This window comes from Eucyclogobius newberryi, unplaced genomic scaffold (genome assembly GCF_026437365.1).
Source record: "Eucyclogobius newberryi isolate DKJ021-1_F unplaced genomic scaffold, fEucNew1.0.hap1 SCAF_4, whole genome shotgun sequence".
In the NCBI taxonomy this organism is placed as follows: domain Eukaryota; kingdom Metazoa; phylum Chordata; class Actinopteri; order Gobiiformes; family Gobiidae; genus Eucyclogobius; species Eucyclogobius newberryi.
Genome location: NW_027316056.1, coordinates 41,686,119 through 41,707,628, shown reverse-complemented (window position 1 = coordinate 41,707,628; position 21,510 = coordinate 41,686,119). Strand labels below are relative to the sequence as shown.

General features: G+C 42.5%; 1 protein-coding gene and 1 long non-coding RNA gene across 2 annotated transcripts in view; both read left to right on the top strand.

The window, feature by feature from the left end:
* The window catches only part of LOC140377900 (tau-tubulin kinase 1-like), a 45,205-nt gene extending 31,011 nt beyond the window's left edge, over nt 1-14,194 (top strand). The window contains exons 15-20 of the mRNA XM_072463513.1: nt 7,738-8,067; nt 9,127-9,624; nt 10,259-10,586; nt 11,569-11,749; nt 12,459-12,629; nt 13,850-14,194. Coding sequence (XP_072319614.1) covers nt 7,738-8,067; nt 9,127-9,624; nt 10,259-10,586; nt 11,569-11,749; nt 12,459-12,629; nt 13,850-14,039 — 1,698 coding nt within the window. The 3' untranslated portion in view covers nt 14,040-14,194. The remainder of the gene's footprint in view (nt 1-7,737; nt 8,068-9,126; nt 9,625-10,258; nt 10,587-11,568; nt 11,750-12,458; nt 12,630-13,849) is intronic.
* Nucleotides 14,195-19,491: 5,297 nt separating this feature from the next.
* Nucleotides 19,492-19,877, top strand: LOC140377905 (uncharacterized). The gene is made up of 2 exons (XR_011930139.1): nt 19,492-19,530; nt 19,724-19,877. It is a non-coding gene; the product is annotated as an uncharacterized lncRNA (long non-coding RNA).
* Nucleotides 19,878-21,510: the final 1,633 nt, after the last annotated feature.

Here is a 21,510-nt window from a genome sequence, read left to right as displayed (position 1 = left end):
GACTTTGAGATGTTAGGATAGTGATAACGGCTCTTACGATACACAACGCAAAGAAGCTAATATTTAAATGATTGCGATGCTATGCTAAAGCTAACCCTCTGTAGCCAGGACAGACATGTGCACAGTGATGAAACTTAACTGTGAGTGTATAAAAGGAACTGGAGCCGGATTTAAGTGAAAAAGGCAATCAAATTGTGTAAATAAAATTAAATACGTAATCTCACAGAATATTAGTTAAATATAATATAATTTTTTCATTTTACGGGAAAGCTGCTGTTTCAGATTCTATGAAACCGTTTGGAAAGGGGCTCCAGTTCTGCTATTACACCCCTGATGCTGTTGATTGAATGGTTGGCATCACCACACACTTCTGGGCATTAGTCAAGGAAACTCTCCCACAACAAATCTTTCACATTCATCGAGCATTCAGGCTGTAGCACCCGTTTAGTGACGCCGTTTTGTAAGTTGATGACCAGGACGGCCTGTTGCGAGAGGCAAGTCGACGGGTCTACGTTGAGACAAAGCAAGAGTGTGCGAGCGTAAACGGGGCCACTCTGTGCTGCTGGAACCAACGAGGAACCTTTTAGGCCTTAAAGGACACATACTACGCAACCTTTCCTTTTTTTTTAAACATACCTGCAGTTGTCATTTAGCTTCTTTTTGCTTGCTTCATCCTGATCCTGTTTATGAGTTCTTTATGACGCCATGGAGAGATCTGGAGGTCTTTTTTAACTCCATTAATCATCACAGACTCGCTCGGAGCATTTCTGACTCAAATCACCTTCATTTGAGCATGTCATACGCTAGCTTTTTTTTTTTTTTCCATGGTAATTCCCTCTGCTGCCGGTAGATGGAGAAAATGTGTTGTTTTCAATACATGCATTATTCAAAGTTCTAACAGATGCCAGAGAGAAGGTACTGAAAGCAAGTTTAAAGGTCAAAAACAAATACAAATAATGACTCATATGTGTCCTTTAAGAAAGGTTTAATTAAATTTTTATTTTTTTTATTTTTTTTACAGTTTAGCGCGTCACTGGACAGAAAGCCAAAAAGTGTAATCAAGTAATGGCTTGAAACATTTTCAGTGTGAGATTTCCCATTAGCTGCTTGTGGATCTTAAGCTGGACAGTGTGTGGTGATGGCTTTTGAAACAATTGTTCATGCTGTATTCATGGACATTAACCCCGCCTCTTCTCCCCTGTGATTGGTCTGTTGGCAGCTGGATGAGGAGCGACACGCAGGGCGGCCCAACCAGCTTCGGCGGCTGGCTTCCTACGTGTTTTCCTCGTCCACCCTGGAGACGGAGCAGTATCCTCACGGCGCCAGCGGCTTCATCCAGAGGAGCCGGTCCGCCGAGAGCAGCCCCGCCCACCTGGCCTCCGCCGCCTCGTCCCGCCGCCGCCACGCTGGAACGCTCCCGCCGCCCGGCAGCCCGCGCCACAGACACTCCGTGCTCAACGCCTCGCGCTCGCAGCTGCAGCAGATGTTTGCCAAACTCATGAACAAGAACAACAGCTAATGCAGGAACGGCGGACTGTGGAAGGGTCCCGGACTGTGGAAGGGTCCCGGACTGACTGTGGAAGGGTCCCGGACTGTGGAAGGGTCCCGGACTCTGGAAGGGTCCCGGACTGACTGTGGAAGGGTCCCGGACTGTGGAAGGGTCCCCGACTGTGGAAGGGTCCCAGACTGTGGAAGGGTCCCGGACTATGGAAGGGTCCCGGACTGTGGAAGGGTCCCGGGACGCAGCGGCAAACAAGCAAAGCCAAAACGCGCACAGCAAATATTCAACACGCAACTGCACCGACGTCACCCAGAGTCGTCAGCCGGCTCGTTACGACAGGAAGAGAGTTAGAGCCATAAATCTGGCTTTATGGAAATATTATATCTTATCTTCATTGCCGGTTTAAGTAACAAATGCCTCATATGGTTGTTAGTGGACATTATCTTAATACGTTAATAAGTCCTTTATAAAAGACCTAATACCGTAATTAATCATTTGCATACCAATTACCACTTGGTTAGCAATTAAAATTCGGTCCTTAAATTAAAGAGTTACCAAAGTATTTATATATCTGGCATATTTGTCAGTTTGAATTATTATCTATGTTGAAACAAAACAAACGTTGGGTTTTGAAACAATCTGGTTAAATTACATAGTTCCAATGAACAGAAAAAAATGTTGAATATTTTTTTGAATATAATATAATGTCATATAATATTCTATTTTATTTTATGTTTCAACTGTCTGTGTTTAAATCCAGTCACCTCAAAGTAAAACCTGAGATTCTTGGTCCTCAGACATTGAGCTGAATCCACAGAGATGATGGAGTTTGTTGGGACAAACCTGTTCAGTCCGGTCGGGACGAGACTCAAACCAATGATCTTCTGTAAAACTACAACACAGATTAAGTACAACGACTCAAATATAACATAATTAATAAAACTGGACTGACTTCTCCTGTCGTAATGTTCTGGCTGATGCTTTAAAGACCTGAGAGAGAGTCCGGCTCTAGTGAGGATATATTTCATCGTTTACATGTCCGTGACTGTCGACCCTGTGACGTATTCAGAGTTTCGGGGTTCAAGCACCGTCCCTACTCTTTAGCATTTTATAATTCACAAAACAACACGCACAATAATTCTATTTATTTAAAGACGTTTCCTTTTATGTCGCGATAGACGGATATATCGGGCCAATATTTACACTTTTTGGCCTTAAATATTCAGCAGAGGAATGACGTAAAGCTTCATTTTGACACTTTATTGCTTTATTGTTTTTGACCGGTTGTAAAACAGGGTTGTGAATGTACAAAAAAAATATATTGATATAATTTTTCGTTATTATGATCTGTTTTATGTAGATCAGTGCACGGCAGAGGCAGTTATTGAACTTTTAGTCATTTAAATCTCCCATTATAAAAATCTGCTTCGGTCATTGACGATCTGGACTTTTTTTTTAAGGAAATCACTTTATTTCTGACCCCACAATGTTGCATTCATGCCACAAAACCCACTAGCGTCTTGAAATTAGCTTTGCTGCGTTTTCTTTTACTCCATGCAGCTCCGTTGCCAGCAGGGGGCGCTCGTCTCCTTCTATTGTGGCCGAGTTGAAGAACAGAAATGTACATTAGACCCCGAGTTGTCCAAAGCCGCTCTGCGTCTGCGTCCCAGGACTGACCACGAGCCGAGCGTCCATCACCGCCGCTCAGTACCAAACGCCGAGGAGGAAAGTCCCCAAAAAACGAGGAACTCTTTCATGCAATAAACTCCTGAAACGGCCGCCGCGCGAAGCTTGAAGTTGCACACGCCGTAAAGTCGACGGGAGGTGAAAACGCGAGAGCGAAAACGAACTGCGACGAAGGAGGAGCGGACTTCTGCCAGACTGTTACACAAATATATAGCCTTTTTTTTTTTTTTCGTCAGATGTGAAAACGTGTCTCGAGGAATGCAGGTCGTCCTCGAAAAACTGTTTGAAGTCTGTGTTCCAACGCGAAAATCACTTGAGCAATATGTGTTTTTTTTTTTTTTTTTTTACGTCACTCGAATGCATCGCTTCTTTGACACGAGCTCGAAACACACACAAAGCGAATGTGAAAAGGGAAGTACGGTGGCCCGAAGGAGCACACACGGGGAAAAGCAAAAACAAAAAACCTGTTCTTTTGACTTTCAAACTGAACAAAACCATATTTAACGTCTGATACGAACATTTTATTGCTAAATATATGACGTAGTGTAGAGACATGTATCTAAAGTGGTGGCCGTAGTTCAGATGGTAGAATTGTTGGAGAAGGCGTGGCACACTGTTGTTGTGTCCTTGGGCGGGGCGCTTCACTTTGCTGATGAATGGCTGAATGAGCAGGTGATCGTTGGAGGTCAAAAACGATGCAATTCTCCGTCAGTCTGCCCCAGGACAGCTGTGACTGTAACGAACGAGTGAATGAATTACACACTTTTTTATTACATTTAACATTTACATTTAAATATGGACAAAATATTATATACACAAATGTTTAATGGGATAAATATTAATGGATGGTGCTAAGAAAATAACAAAAATCACCTGTTATTTATGAGTTCAGAGGTGAATTCTACAGCCATATTGGTTTTCAGGCTTATATTTTGGAATCCGTAGTGAAACAATTCAACTTTTATGATTTGTCGACAGATATTTAGCTGTGTCCGTTTTTCTAGAGGTCAAAAAGGGAAACAAAAACTGAAACACTAGAATGGAATACAAAAGAGTTAACTGTGAATCCAAAATGCGTTCTCATATTATAGAGCCATTTGCCGGTTTTATGAATAGAATCTAAACTATGGCGTATACATATTGTAAATTGTAAAAAAAGAAAAGAATCGTCTTCCAAAATATTGAGTTGTTTTGGCAAAAGTCCACGCTTTTTTTTGCACTTTATCACTTTATTTGTAAGTCGCAGGTTGCAACGTCTGTAAAACACATCCGTAGTTGGATATTTGCACAAGAAAATGATAATGTAAAACAAACTCGTTATGACGCATTATAATGTATTCTTTTTATTATTAGATTAGGGACAATATAAGGGAGTAAATGAGAAATATTGATATCATTTTTAATATATATTTTTTAATTTTAAATGTTTTTATTATTTTTATTTAATCTCCTTTTTGTCATTAATGTTATTTCTTTCATCATATAATTCATCTTCTTTTATTTTCTTTTATTCTATTTATGGATTGTTTGAAATATTTTAGATGTATTTTTCATTTGTTTGGAATGAATTTTTCAACACAAGCAGTTTTGATCTTTGTTTCTAAACGTTAAAGTCACTGAAAGTCTTTAGCTCTTGAGTAGAAAAGGACCGTGAACCGGAGACTGAGAAGCGCTTAAACTTATCTCTTTATTTTTTGAATCAAGGGCTTTTGTCTTAGACGTGAATGAAACGTTTTGTTCGTGTCCAGAACATTGGGATCAGAAAGTAATGAGTAATCCAGGCCCAAAGAACTAGTGGACTTCAGTCAAATGTGCTGTTCTTCACATGTTTTGACTCTCAAATCGCCGTTAATATTCATTATATTCATTGTATTCATACACTAAAAAGTGGAAGACAATGCAACACTAGATGCTAATTTCAATGAAAATTCACTTAAGACAAGTTACTACTGCGTGAAATATATTCCTTGTTGCTTCGGTTGTTCCTTGTTGTGGCCCGTGAACGTCAGGCTGTTAGCCCGTTAGCTTCTATCCATTAGCTGCTAGCCGTTAGCCGCCAGCTGTTAGCCGTTAGCTCAGGCGGGTGTTTGGAGCTCCTCACTGTTACTTTTTCTCAAAGGGCTACATTCAAATATGCACCGCTCGCCGCTCGTTTTGAGTCCGTCCCCATCCAACCGTCCATCCGATGCTGCTTCTGACCGAGTTCAAACCACCGCGCGAATGTACCGCGAGCTGCTAACGTTTACTTTGCACGCTTTGTTTACACGCCACGCGCTGAGGTTCAGATTGGATGGTGGAGCGTTTTCATTCAGCAGGCCGTGTCCATGATCCACAGGGGCTTTACAAGACTCTCCGGGTTCACCACAAACGGTCAAACCAGAGGATTCCCCGTCACCGCCTTTGTGTGTGTTACCAAAATAAAATGGTAAAACTGAAGTGCACGAATGAGAGATCCGTTTCTATTGGTGGAAAGGGAGAAACCAGTGACTCTTGTTTCCATACAAAACCAAATAATACTCGGATTCTATTTGGTGTTAATGATTTTGGAGTAGATTTAATCTTCTCCTCACCATTCATTGGAGGGTATTAAGATAAGATATGCCTTTATTTGTCCACACATGGGGGAATTTCAGTGTTGCAACGCAAGTAGATACAGAAGAAAAGAACTGAAAACACTCTTAATAGAGAAAAAAAACTCTTATAAACAAAACTCCTATGGACAGAACCTCTCATATTCTTAATAGGGAATAGAGAGAAAATTTAAATTTAAATTGAAAAACAAAAAGATAAATAAAATAAAAAGACAAAAATAAGCTAACATAAGACAAAAATAATACTAATCATAGACATACACTTGGTCTAACAAACATATGCACCGAAACAAAAATATTAATTCTGGAAAATTGACTTTTGAATTGAATTTTAACTGAGGATTGATTTCAATGCCTTGTCACTATTGCAAATATCAAAACGTTGGTATTGATTGTCTGTCACAACCATGAATGGACTTAGACATGTCAAAAACTAAATCATGCTACAATTTCCTTCATTATTTGTAATCATTGAGATTAAGAACCTCCTAATTAAAAGAACAGATGAAGAGTGAACATCAGGAGAGTTTGTAGCTCTCTGTAGTGTCTCAGAGCTGAGGTTCTGGACACGGCCCGTTTGACCACGATTTAAACAAAAACGCCGCGTCCGACTGGAAACGTCTGTGATTCCTTTGTAAATATTTCAAGACATATTTTTATTGTATTTGTTTTAATTATTCGAGGCAGTGTAAAGTCAGAAGACGATTGAATTTTCCTGTTCTGGAAAGTTTGTATGAATCGCCCGCTGCCCTTGACAAGGGAATGACATTGTTCCCATAATGTTATCGCCTCATTACTGACAGATTACACAATATTCCAATATTCCAACAGATTACACAATATTCCAACAGAAATCCTGGTTGCATCCGCGTGGTTCCTTCCTCTAAATGGTTCCTCTAGCGGTGATTCTGCAGCCCATAGTTCCCCTCCCCGCGCACCACGTGATTGTTCTGACCAATCAGTGCAGTGGGCTCGAGTGGACCAAAACAAAAGGATTAAAAACTGTTGGATTTCGAATTGAGAAAAGGTTGATGTAAATAGACAACAATTTCCACAAAATCCAACCTTTCAGAAAGCTGTAGGTCCCTGTCAACCTTTGCGCTATGGATTTTAATTTTTATTTCTTTGCTGTAGTACCACCACCTGGCCTATAGTCCAACTCGCGACAGGGGGTCGGAGACATACTTTTGCAATCATCTTTCTCCACTTTATATGATAATTTTTTTGCCACTTTCAGCACATTTGCGGATTCCATTCACATTTGCTGAGCTACCCACACTGCATTGTACATTATTCTTCTGTATATGAACGCCCCGTGTAAATTCAAGGCAATAAGAGCAAGGTTGGGTGTCACTTTTCACTTGTAAAATACATGTAAGCATTTCTTTTCTACCACATGTATCACTGTACAGTAACTGCTTGTATAATTTCAGGCTTAAAAAAACGCATGTATTTGAAACATTTTTGTAAACCCGGCGATAAAGCGTGTACAGAGCTGTAGAAAGCCATGTCCGGAGTGGCAGTAAGCGCTGAATCGCATGTTTGTACAGGCCGTTTGTGAATATCTCCGGAGGGAAACACTTGAACACATCGACTGCGTGCTGTCAAGAAGAAACTGCAATGCATTTTTTGTGCCTTTTATATCAATGTATGTAATCTAGACAATCTTTACGAGCTTGTGTACAACCAAACTACGATGAAATAAACAGATTTGGGGCAAATACAATGTTTGTTCATCGGTTTGTTTTATGTTGGCAGCGTGGTTCTTCTGTTTCCTGCCTCTCAGTGTGGTTTAAACTCTTGATCCTTCCAAAACCCTCATGTCTCTCTCTGTGCCATGGTGAAGGAATGTGTTGTGTGGGTGTATGAATGTATGTCAAGCTTTTGTGCGAATCCAATGTTGTTCAAAGTTCTTCACATTTCGTCCTCAGTTGTCTAATACTTCTCTCCATCACCCAGGCGGCGGTGGCGGTGTCTCCCACAGAGAAGACACCCTCTCCCACGTCGCCAGACTATCGCACCAAAGGCCTGGACGACGAGAAGCAGCACTTCCACATCCTGCCTCAGCTCCAGGCTAAACGCGCCGACTTCCTCACCGTGGTGCTCACCGGGACGTTACCGGCGCGCCGCAGCTTTGCCGCTCCGGAAAACGTCCCAGAAGCTCCGGGTCCACGCGACGACGACGTGACGAAGAGCGAGTCCAACAGCGAGGCCAGCCAGAAGAGCACGGAGAGGAGCCAGGAGGCGGCCCACTCCACGCTCATGGCAGAGGACCAGAAGGGGCCCAAGGTTTGTAAGAGGCATCTTCTGCATTTAGACAGGTATTGTGCTGTTGCGACTGAACAGTTGCCTCCGAGTTTCAGTCAAAGATCTCTGTCCAGGTTAATAGGGGGATTCTTCAGCAGGGTCAGTATATCGTGTGTCAGGGAAATGAACCTTAACCCCAATGCTTGAATTTATCAGTTCACTTTATTTTGTGAAGCGCATTGTCATAAATTCTCGCACACCTTTGATTTGAACTAAGACAGACTCCGATGCCATGCCGAGGTTGTGTTCTTCCCAAGATATGTTTTGGGCCAGTCTTGGGTGTCATTTGTTTCTTTGTCTCCTTCTTGTCCTCTTGCCATCAATTTATCCTTCCAGAACATAGGTACAGAGGTTTTGGGCCCTGGTAATATGGCCAAAGTACTGTAGTTTCCTTTTCCTTACGGTTGATATTAGCTGCTGCTCTGCCTCCATTTCCTCCAAGACTATCTCATTTGTTCTGTGAGCAGTCCATATGATCCTGTGATCCTCAGCACTGTCAGTCTATAGCATGAAGTTAGGAATGCTGCCAGTCTCTGGATGTAGTCAGCATGTTGTAGGCCGTATTGATCTCGCTGCCCTCAGTCAGGCTCTGATCTCATGAGCTCCATCTGCCGTTTGTTCAATAATCGCACACATGTATTTAAATGTTCCACTTCCTCGAGTACCACATCTTGTCATTTGAGGATATGCTGCTCTGGATCTCTGGTAGCTACGTGATTTTTGTTTTCTCTGTGCGGATTTTGAGCTGGAATTTCCTTCCCTGCCCATACCTGCCTGTCAATACCTGATCCTGGCAGATCTCAGAAGCTAAGCACATCAGGGCCTGGTTAGTGCTTGGATTGATTAAATCAATCCAACCTTTTTTAGCAAGTTCTGGAGTCCTCCTGGTGATGTCGGCAGCTCATGTGAAAACTCAAGCATGTAGACAAACAAATAAGGAAAATCTGCAAGGCCCCGTTCTCGCTCAATCAGTGAATGGAACTGTGACTGTTGGAAAACATATCGAATAGTGCTGAATCTAAATGAGGATGTTTCATTTAGGTTTCAGGTGCAGAGAACGACCAGGATTTGGAGGATGCTTCCAAAACGCTAGTGTTGTTCTCTCCGGGCGACACGCGTAAGTCTCCATCGGGCGGAGACACAGGTCTGGAGCCGGAGCTGGCCACGGCCTGTGCTCTCACGCCCCGAAACGAGCGCATGTTGGTGGGTGAGGCGCTGCTGCTCGAACCCCCTGAAACCGGACGTCTCTCCCCGGCTCTGAGGTCCGATCTGCGGCCCTCCACGCCCATCGCCCCGGCCTCTCCGCCCTTCACCAAAGTGGAGCGAACGTTCATCCACATTGCGGAGACGTCGCACCTCAACGTCATGTCTTCCAACGGACACTCGGCCAAAGACACGGAGGTCATGGCCATTCTGAACCACACGGGAGACGAGGAACAGCCCAAGCTCGACACGAGTCCAGAGCCCATTCCTGCAGAGAATGGACCAGCGTTAGAAGTCCAGTCTGTGACCTTTGTGCTGGACCCAACACAGACACAGGTAAGGAACGGATACTATGCTATGATAAACTGTAGAAGTAAGATGGACAGAAAGGCACATGTATATTGAATTAAAGCGTCCATCCACATGAAGAGATCTCAGTTATTATATTTTTTTGCGATCTGTTCCAAGCGTACTTACAGCCACTGCAAAATTTTGACAGTTTATGTTGCAAAGGCCACGAAATGACCACGAAAGGGCGCTGAAAGTCAGTATGAGAGTTGACCAGAACAGAGGAAATATACCATCTAGAAAACATACATGGAAGCACCCAAGGCAGTTTTTAGAGTTTTTAGATCACAGTCTTTTGAAATGATGTTTATTTGTTTTGCTGCTTGTTCTAGTCACTTTTTGAAATGTTGTTTGATATGGACTACATTTTTGATTATGATCTAAAAGAGACATTATGCTATTACTATATAATTGACAATTTAATTAATGCAAGAATATTTAATGGCGGTACGTATAAAATTTTTACTAATTGTTTAGGGGTATTTAAGTCATAGTTCTGCTTCCTGTCATTATTAGTGCGTTTAGCTTCTGCAGAACATCCACAGTCAGTAGATTTGGAATAATATCCCAATTTTCAACGTTTCATATTGCCCCAAACGCAAATGACAGTATTCTTTTACAGGAGTCTACAAAGTTAGAAGAGGCAGTGAGTCGCCCTTCAGAGGAGCCGAGCGCGGTGAAACAGGCGGCAGAGGACAGACCTAAACCTCGGAGCAGGATCCCGGTGCTGGTCTCGGAGGAGGACTCCGGCTCGGAGCGTTCCTCTTCGGTGTCGGCTCGGGCGCGTCTCCAGCAGAGGGCCAGGCAGATGGGGCTGGCCAGGATGGTGGTGGAGAAGCAGCAGGGCCGATGGATGGGCCGCAGGAGGGGGCTCTCGGGGACCTCGTCTTCACTTTCCTCTGGGGACGAAGAAAAGCGCAACAACGCTTCAGAGGACGACCACAGCAGAGGTAGGAGAGGCATCTTTACGGAATACAAGCTTTGGCAAAAAAAGAGTCCCTTTTTACAGCCAAAGTGGACGCAGAATTAGCCCGGGTAATTTTGGCACTCCCTGGGCATTTGTTTTTACACCAGAAACTCTTCCAACAGAGGTCAAATGCAGAGGACAAATCTGTCTACGGGGACAATAAAGTTCACCTTAGATGGACCGCTCTGTGCCCTTGTGTAGAGAGCTGAAGGTCACTATGTCCTGTGCTCACCAAACATTTACAGCTTGTCCGTCACTCGAGTTCGAACTGATTGGGGGAAGCCAGCCTGTTATGCTGCTCCCACAGCTTGGAACTCCAGTCTGAAGTGAAGTTGTGTGAGCTGGTGTCACGGAGGGGTTTTCACACCATTTGAAAAACATAGAAAGCAAATCTAATGAAAATAGACAGCGCTTGTAAATGTAGTTCTCCTTTTCAATCTTTTATACTGTTTAGTGTAGATGTGTAATGTCTTTTTTACTTCTCAACGGGTTCTTTCCCTGTTCAATAAAGGTTAATAAATAAAGCAGTTAACAATATTCTAATGTTGTTCCATCATCCACAACAACTCTAGTCCAAATGATATCTTTGTTTTATTTGTGACCTCTCAATATTTATGAGGGACCTTACAACACGTTAAGATGCTTTATTTATTTGTCAATGGACTTTTAGAAGATTTTGGTCCCTCTTCAAAAACATATCAAACCCATACTTGGAGTTGTGTTTACAGGCTGCAGTTGGCCTTTCTTATTCTACACAAACTCATGAAAACACATTAAATCAAGTGGAGTTCTTCTGCATTTCTTGCATTATCTGGTTTTGGCATGAATGAGCGCAGTGTTTAGAGTCAGTGTCTGAATGACCGCTCGGCCCATACCGTCGTCGTGTCCTTGGGCCAGACACGTCACGCACCTTACCTAAGTGTGACTGTGATGTGAGCTCATGTCTGTCTATGGCCCGCCTCCAGACTTCACCTCAGACGAGTCCAAGAGGAGCTCCAGGCTGAGGACCACCGAGGAGTCCAGGGAAGGCCGGAGCAGGATCCCACGGCCGCTCACCCCAGTCAGGAGGCCCGCGTCTGGACTGACCACTGCGGCCAACCCTCCTCAGACGCCAACGGGGGCGAATGCAACCAAAGCTACGAGCGGGTACGTGTGGATGTCGGCGTGGTCTCAGTCGTCCAGGTCGTTCCAAAAGCGAAAGACAATGGAATTCTGTCAACGGGACAAATCCTCAGGTCTAAACTCTGCAGGATGATGACCCGTGAAGGATTCTGCTCAATATGAGTCAGGTGACAGTTCACTTGAGTAGTTCAATAGACTTAACTAAGAACAAACAATCCTGACGGTAACAGCAAGTTTGTGTTAGTTCCGGTGTAGTTATGGGCGTTATCATAGTTACCAAGTCTGCTTCTTCATAGCAACTATGGATTGCAAATTTTGAGAGTTGCGGGCTGCAGTTTTTGGGCGTCATTGTGTTAAAAAAAAATTACAATTTTTTGTCTTTTTCAATTCAAATTTTCAATTAGTTCATATGTTCAAAAGAATATTTTTTTTTGTTCTCACTTTTACATGTCTTCAATTGCTTATTTTTTCTTTTCTATCTCTTGGTCTATTCCTCATTTTTTCTTGGTTTAAAATGATTCATCATTTGTGTGTTTAATCTGTTTTTATTTGACATATGACAGTTAAACTCTTGATTTGACTAGTTGTATTGTCTTAAACAAGGACCACTAGAGACATGTTTTATACCTATTTTGCCCTGTAGTTGAGAGCTGTACAGTGCAGCTCCGTTTTTGCTTCTGAAATGTTCCGGATGAATAAAGTGGACTGGATTTGAACCTGTTGATATTCCCAGGTCGCAGAGAGCGCTCATGACCACGCTCAGCTCGCAACGTAAAGCTGTTAAAGGTGCTCCCGCTCGCTCCTCGTCCGCCTCCGTCCCTCGCTGCAGCGCCGCTTTGTCCGGCAGCGCCCGGACGCCTCTGCGCCTCCTCAGCTCCGCCCACAGCCGCTTCGACAGCCCAAGGTGGAGTAGGAATTACGCGTAGTTGATAATGACACCATAATGACCTTTATTGTGTTTCATTTTTACAATTTAAGTATTATATTTTATATTTTTGGTTTTGTTTTCATATTCATGTGATTGTCTCGGTACTGAATATCCATTGGTTATTTGTTTTTTAAATGGTTAGCTCACTATTGACATCAGTACTTCCTGTCTAATTCATGTCTCTGGGTTTTCTCTAAGTCTAAAATGAATGAATTGTGATCAGGCAGTGGACAGTGAGTGGTGCTGGAAGTCTCTGACAACATGTTAAAGACTAAACAGGAGAATACTTCACCAAAGGACCAAAGTGTGTTTATAAAGGGACGTGTTTATGTCTCAATGCTAACGCTAATGCTACTCTTGAGGCATAAAGCATTTGAAAATAAACAGCCAATTGCTACTCTGCACATAGAGACATTTTGTTTTTCTATTTGTCTGTATTTTTTGTTATAGCTTAGTCTATTTGGCCAATTATGTTTAATATTTTTTTGATTGATGATGAAGAGAAAGAATTTGACTAGCTTGTTTTCATAATGCTATTAGATAAAGAACTTTGTAAATGACTAAAGTTGGATGTGAAAAATACAGTCAGAAAAAAGGTGTTTATTTAATAATGTCATTAATTTATTAATTTGATTGATAGTGCAAATTCATGTATTAATTTATCAATGTATTAATTTTATTGATAGTGCAACATTTCTGTAACTATGCCAGAATTAGCCAGCAGGTTATTTTTCCACCTGTAGTTCCAGTCCCAGCTTTAAAGTAAGTAATATACCACATTGGTCAGAAGAACTAAAGAACTTTAGACATTTGGGTTGGAGATCAAAGGCATTCTTCAGGTTCAACCTTTTTTTGAAACTAGGGTTGTCACAAAGAATGATACCCAGATATTTATTGATGCCAAAACTAGTAACTAAACTACTCAATTTTACTTTTCCTGAATAGTTTTTGTAAGTTCTACTACTATTATTTCATGACTTTGTCTTTGTTTTTTGCTTTTAATTATTGTGGTATTAACATTTGTATTGAGTCTGGAACCTTTTCCTTAGTATTGAAATTTCAATATTGTGACAACATAAAATGAAACTGACACTTTTAGGATTTAGTCAGTAAAATTAAGTACAAAAAAATAAAAAAATAATTCAAGTATTTTTTTCATAATTTTGTCATTTTTCCTCTGACCCGTCTGTCCACAGCCCTTCGCCTCACCGACCCTCCAGGCAGCCCACGATGCCCATAATCCTACCTAGAAAGCAGGCACTCAACCTGTGCATGAGACGCAGCGTTTCCCAGGACGCCTCCGCATCCCACCCACGGCCCAAAGCAGCGCCCGTCGTCCCCAAAGCCAAACCGCAGCCCAGGGAGAGGTCCACGCCTGCCAGATAATACCCACACCTGTCAGGGTTTGCACGCAGCCCGGAAAACCCGGAAGATAAACCGGGAAAAGCTACGGAAGAGCTGATGTTTAACCAAAGTTATTTATGTGTTTTATAATTGGGATGTAACGGTGCAAAAATAGCTCAACAATGTCTTTAATCACCACTAAATACTTTTTTATTATTGAAGTGTTTGTACGTGCTGGGGCTTGTCATGTCACTTACATTTGCCTCTACAGCAAAACTACCATATTATAATGTCATCATCCAATACAATACATTCTTCAAAATTATTAGCTTTTTAATGAATTGTTCGTTTTGTTTTCATTGTTTTACAGCTTTTCTGTGTTTTTAAAGTCTATACCAGGAATTTCATGGTCATAAGCATTTAAATGGCTCGTAAACAACTTTCAACTTAGCAGCGGTTGTTTTTGGCCCCATTTGAACTGACTTCCTTTCCCTTTGCACTGTTTTCCATATCTTCTGATAAGGTAAGTAATGAGTCCAAAATTTTCAAAAAGCCAAAATATTACAAGATAAAGGACCTATAAGACCACAGACCACTATATTTGTTCTGTTAACGTTACATCCCTGTATTTTTACTTTTGCATTTCGTATGAATATCTACTGTGAGAAACTCGTGAGGACCCGCTCCAAAGCTGCAGGATCGGGCCTTTGACTCTTCTGGACGGTGAATAATCAGTCTGGGGACAGAAACACTCAGACCTCTTTGTTTTTCATGGCGGCCATGTTCCCTCTTCAGTCACTAAAGGACCGCTCAGTCTGCGTCCACACAACACGTTTGCACTCAACGGCATCGCACGACGGAAACAATCTGATCATAAATGTCACTGAAAGCTGCAGATGCTTAACTGCTTTACTTTCTGTCCTTGTAGAGAGAAAAGGTCCCTCAGAACTGTAAGTGCCTCATTAGCGTTTGATTTGTGCCGGGGTTTGATGAGGCTGTTGTAGACTGAGGGGAGGTTGTATCTCAGACCGTTCCTGTTTAAAGAAGGGTTTTCTTTCTTGACCAAATGGCCTACATCACTCCTTTTGCAAACCGTCCCCGCTCCTGCTTATGTGTAATGATTATATTACAGATTATCAATGCCGCTGCTCAAACCATCTCATCAGATTGAAAATGACCTTCAGATTGAAGTCGCAATGTTTGATGACAACCTTTGAAACCTTTTCTCCCACTGACCACTGCTGCTTGTTTCCAAGAATGTTACAACCCGGCTGTGCTAGGCTAGGCCTAAGGAGAAAGGAGACAGGAAAGTAGGGATGGGCTTATCTGGATTCTTTTTTTTGACCAATACTGATCCATATCCTTTTCGCTTATGAATAAATAATAACTAATATAATAAGAAAATGTATTTATCTGCCATACAAAATAATGTTTTTCATGAATGTGTAAACATATGGCCATATGTTCTATGTCCCATTTTTACCTATTAGTCTTTAAAAAACAATGACTGAATTTGAGTTTTTTTCAAGTTTCTGGCACCTTTTGTCTTCATGGAGATGACATTGCTTTGCCTGGAATGTTCCACAGTATGCCATCAGACTTATAATTCTCAATGGAGACAAGAAAGTGAAATCACCAAATAAAGTTATAGGTCATATCTGTGGTAAGGCGACCTGCACACAGTAAAAATGTCAGCGTAAAAAATAATGTTCCAGAAATACTATTCAACATTTTTCAAAAAGGCAAGTGGGAAGAACATGTAAACTTCCCACCCCTTTCTCCAAGTTTACATTTTCTCTAAGGTTTCCACGTGTCCTGGAAAACCTGGAATTACATACTTACACATTTAATCCTTGAAAATATATTGACCCTTTTCCTCGCTTTATTTTTGAAAATTACTAGAAACTGCTCCTGCAATCGTCACAGTGACAAGAGCAGTTGAGTTTTTTGGGGAGAAGAACTCTAAAACCCACCAGAATGCAAGAAATGGCACTTCTTTAGTACAAAATGTCTTGAGGGAGGACCCCCAGACCCCCCTTCACCTCTTTACCTCTTTCTCTCATCTGCTAGACATGACCATCACATTTATACGTCCCTTATTTTCCAGTGTTAAAAGTGTAACATAGGAAGAATATGTATCAAAACTACAATAAAAAATAGTCAATATGTTTGGGTTCACAAGTGTTTTCCATCTAATTTGAGCGAACAGTGATGTTTGCCGTGTGAACTTCAGGTGATGCCTTAGACTACATATTTATGATCAAAACTATAATAACCTGGTAATTTCTTTGTAAATGCCGTAATGACAAAACTAAAAATGTCCTGGAAAGTGTGAGGGAACCTGTAATATCATCCAGCTTCCTTCAAATGTTTTGGGATGAGACAAATGTTCAAGGTCATTTCAAGCCATAAAAATCACATATTGTGGAAAAATCCTGGCAGAATGATGACGAGTGCATGGAGGAGCAGTTTTCCGTGCCCTTTTATGGTTTCTTATGCGTCCAGATAGTTCCTCGTACAATGCTGTTTCCAGTGTAAACGTGCTGCTGTGGCGTGACCTTTCCCACGGACAGTGCACTTCTCTGTGGGCTTCCTGTGCTGCGCTCTTTGCCCTGGTGCTAGCTGCTGCCTCCGACCCTGCTCAAACCAACTCTGGAAACAACAATCCAAATTCTGTTTACGGCGTCCGAGCAAAAACTGAACCGAGCGATGGACAAAGGGACGACGCTGCAAAAAAACCTGTGACGCCAAAATATAAAAACTGTAAACAACAGGGTCAAGCCGGCGCTGTCTAGCTTTCTCTCAGCTGCAGACGGGACGTACTTTTTATCTCATAGTGGTACTTTATATATGTTTTCTGCCATCTGCTGGACTCTGGGGGTCACTACACACAGTATGTTTACATCTCATGAGGGACAAAAGTCTAAACGTTTCATTCTATTTTATTCAAATGCGACTGGTTCCAAAGGTTAGGTGTGTGCTGAGGTGTGCATGTGATGAAAACTGTTCAGCTTAAAGCCGGGGTACAGGATTCTCAAACTCTGAAATGAGTATCTAATCAATTACCCACTAATCTAACTAGTTCCCAGTTCTCATGCATGGATTTTCACACGCGTGCCCAGCCTCGGAACAGCAAACCCACTCTCATCCCAAAACACAGCATAGCGACACATCGGGCAAAATGTTTCATAATTAGATGCAAACAGAGCACAGCGGACTGATTCAGTCACCAAGTGCTGCTATTACAATTTACTAGGTGAGGGCAGAAACAACATATTCACATTTTCAAAAGAAGGTCAGGTACCCCAGCTTTAACATCCGTCTAAATTAACTATCCCACCAAAAACTGAAAAAAGACACATTCAACCCATCTTTAGGAGTTGCTATTGGTGTAACCTGGGCAGGATTTTGGTCAAAATAGTCAACCTAAATGGAGAATTAACCTATTATACATGGTAATATTATTTGTGCTGACAATCTAACGTTCCTTGAGTAATGTCAAACTTGTACACCTATTTCATAAAATTATTTGAGCTTCATTTAAAAAACATAATACTCTTCTAGAGTGGAGTACTAACCTTGTACATGTTTTAAAGGACACACATTTTGCATTAGATTCATTCTTTTAAACTTGCTCTTGTTCTTTTGCTTTGGCATGTCATGTTTTGGAAGGATAAAATAATGTACTGTTCGCATGCATTACTTTATATCTGCAATGTGACCCCTCTTCAGGATTTATGTTATAGCTCCAGCTTCGGGCAGCAGAGCAAATTACCATGGGAAAATAAACCAAAGCTAGCTTGCCCTGAAATTTTTGATGAAGGAACAAAGTTTGAACAAGGTTAAATGCTCGATAGCACCATATGTGTCCTCACTTAAAGCATGTACAAACACAGGGAAAAGAGACATGTCTTTGTCTGCTTTAGTCTATTTTTGGGGTAGAAAGTTACGTACTGTGCCTTTAAAAAAGTGGTGATAACATTTTTGCCATTTTCGAATAAGGACAATACAGACAGTCAAGCTAGCAACTAGCATGGTTGACGCACATCGGGCAAATGACACGCTCCATTGTATGAAGATAATCCTTGGATTTTGTTTTGTATAATTTTGGTTATAAGGATCTTGTTTGGTTTTAAAAGGTGCCAGTGAGGAGAGCGCCCCCTACTTGAGCCTCCTGCCTGGCCCATGTGCATGAAGAAGAGTCCCACATGTTGTTTATCTCCAGAGCTACAGCTGTGCAAAGGCTGTGCGGCTGCTGCGATGCCCCCTAGTGGACACAGCGGATCTATGCCTGAACATAAATATTCTACTGTGCTTCTGATGGAAACCTCTCCTCATAGTGACTCTGGGCATGCGGTAACCATGGTAACTGTGTTTAAATTGTATATACTGTACACATTTATCTTAAGGACCTGTGTGAATGAAAGACTCTGAGCTGTGGAATAAAGTCATTGTAATGTCCATCGATCTGTTTACGCACTTGTTTATTCACTTCCTATCACGATGAGAGAAAACGATCACTTACAATGCAGAGGTTAAAACGATCAAACTGAGCCATGATTATTAGGATTTGTTATATTTTGTCAGGACAATGGATATTATGAAATGGCCTAAATTGCATCTGTTGTCCCACATTCACTCATTCATACACCTGCATACATGGAAACTGGAGGAAAGGTGGATGAAGTGTCTTGCCCAAGGACACAATGACCACCCCCCTGTGGCACCACGTGTTACAGCAGTCTCCCATTCAAGTACTGACCCATACCTGTTTGACCGAAGATCGGACGAGATCGGGCATTGACACGGAATGGCCAAATGGCTGTGATACAAGATAAGATTAAAAGTCAGAAAGAATTTAGAATGACAGAATATATGAAAAGAACATTGGTTTTAGTCCAATAGAGCAGTGGTTCCAACCATTTTCTTCTTCCCGATTTGATCCAAGGTTACGCTGGCTCCTACCCGAGAAGCTATGGTCATATAAGTAAAATAAATACAAAATATTCCGGTCCCTGTATGACCGGAGCAGGAGCTGTGTTCACATTGCTGGCAGTAAGTCAGACCTGTTCCCAGTGCATGTTGGACTCTGCCAGGGCTACCCTTTGTCACCAGGGTGTCCGGCTTGGGGACCACAGGATCTCATCTCTGCTGTTTGTAGACGATGTTGTCCTGATGGCTCCATCAGGACATCACTCGGTTGTGTGAAGCGGCTGGAATGAGAATCAGCACCTCCAAATCCCAGGTTATGGTTCTCAATCGGAAAAAAGTTGCTTGCCCTCTCCGGGTGGGTGAGGAGTCCTTGACCCAAGTGGAGGAGTTCAAGTATCTCGGGGTCTTGTTCAAGATTGAGTGAAGGATGGAACGGGAGATTGACAGTTGGATCGGTGCACCGCAGCCGCTGCATCGACTGTTGTGGTAAAGAAGGAGCTGAGTCCAAAGACAAAGCTCTCAATTTACCAGTCAATCTACGCTCCTACCCTCGCCATGAGCTTTGGGTAATGACCGAAAGGACAAGATTGCAGATACAAGAGTTTCCTCCGCCGGGTGGCTGGGCGCTCCCTTAGAGATGGGGTGAGGAGCTCATTCACACAAGAGGATCTCGGAGCATAGCCGCTGCTCCTCCACCTCGAGAGGAGCCAGCTGAGGTGGCTCGGGCATCTGTTCCGGATGCCTCCTGGGCGCCTCCCTCGGGAGGTGTTTCAGACATGTCCCACCGGGAAGAGACCCCGGGGAAGACCCAGGACACGCTGGAGAGACTATGTCTCTCGGCTGGCCTGGGAACGCCTCGGGATCCCCCCGGAGGAGTTGGAGGAAGTGTCTGGGGAGAGGAAGTCTGGGAGTCCCTGCTCAGACTGCTGCCCCCGCGACCCGGCCCCGGATAAAACGGCAGAAAATTGATGGATGAATGGAGCTGACTGAACATCATGGCAGATGTTTATTCAATTTTAACACTTAAGACGATATTTGTGATCTTGTGAAACACTTTAGATGTAACAAATCGCAATAATATGTTTATTGCTCATAACGCTGTTGGCTTTGATAACCACTTACTGTTGGAATATCTCACCACACAGAGTTAAATTCCTCTGCTTACAGTTAAAGGTAGTATTGTTGTAAATGTATGACAAAAAATCAAACAATGCTGGTCTGATTCCTTCAGTCTTCAGAGTTAATGACCTCAAATAAGGACTTTTCCACCAATTATACTTTAACACTGACTTACGACTGGTATTATATTAGACAGAATAAATGTTTCTTGAATTAATCAATGAAGTTGTTGGATTATGTAGCATATTCTGAAAACCATGTCATTCAACATGCACTCTGGGGCGGTGAGCATCAACTTGGAAAATGGCTTTGATTTATCATCAAACACTTATGAGTTTATGGGTTGTTTCCATCATGAAGATGTGTCTCGAAAAAAAAGTCTTATGTAAGCTTTACCACAAGTTTATCTTTAAGATACATGAGCTGACTGAACAGGAATGATAAATGCTGTCGGACAGAATTGGTACACCAAAGGTTTTACAATTTATGCCCAAAAGTTTTGTCAATCTTGTGCTATTTGTCTAACTAATAATCCAGGATGATCAAAACAAATCCCACAGGCGGCACACCCACCACCTGACAGGCCTTTTGGTCATCTTCAGATGGACTTCATTGAGCTGAATCCATGTGAAGGAAAGAAATACTGTCTGGTGTTTGTTGACGTATGGTCGCGTCATCTCGAGGCATTTCCATGCAAACATGCCTCCAGCAATGCAGTGGTTAAAGCTCTGATCACAGAGATCGTACCACGCTGGGGCATTCCTGAAAAAAATTCAAGTGACAATGGCAGCCACTTTGTAGCCAAGGTGGTAGAGGAGGTGGGTCAATTTCTGGGTATAGATCTCCGTAAACATACTTCCTACCATCCGGAATCGTCCGGGGTGGTCGAGAGATGTAACGGGACGATTTAAACAAAACTGACCAAAATATGTGAGCAAACTGGACTCTCCTGGATTAAGGCCCTGCCACTGATGTACATGAGAATGCGGGTACAGGTAAGATGTAACATGAGTCCATTTGAAATCTTGTTTGCTCGCCCGCCTAACATAGGCCTAGACCCACCTCCTCCACGAGATCTGCCCGATTCCTCTCTGTGCGACGACTCAATGTTAGCTTATTGTAAAGAATTGGATAACCTGTTGTCCTCCATTTCTGTGCAGGTGAAAACGGCTCTCCCAAAGGCAGCTGAAGCTGTCCTCCACAACTTCAAACCAGGTGACTGGATCCTGGTCCGAGAGCCGAGGCGCAAGCATTGGAGATCTAAGCGTTGGATTGGGCCTCTACAAGTTCTTCTCATCACCGACACTGCAGTGAAAGTTGCAGAACGGGGCACCTGGATTCACGCATCACACTGCAGAGCCATCTTCAGCTCACCTGTGGAGATCAACGACAACGCGGCTGTCTGTCCACCTGTGGGTCAGACACACGGGCCGACCACTGAGGACATCGTGGGACCTTTGAA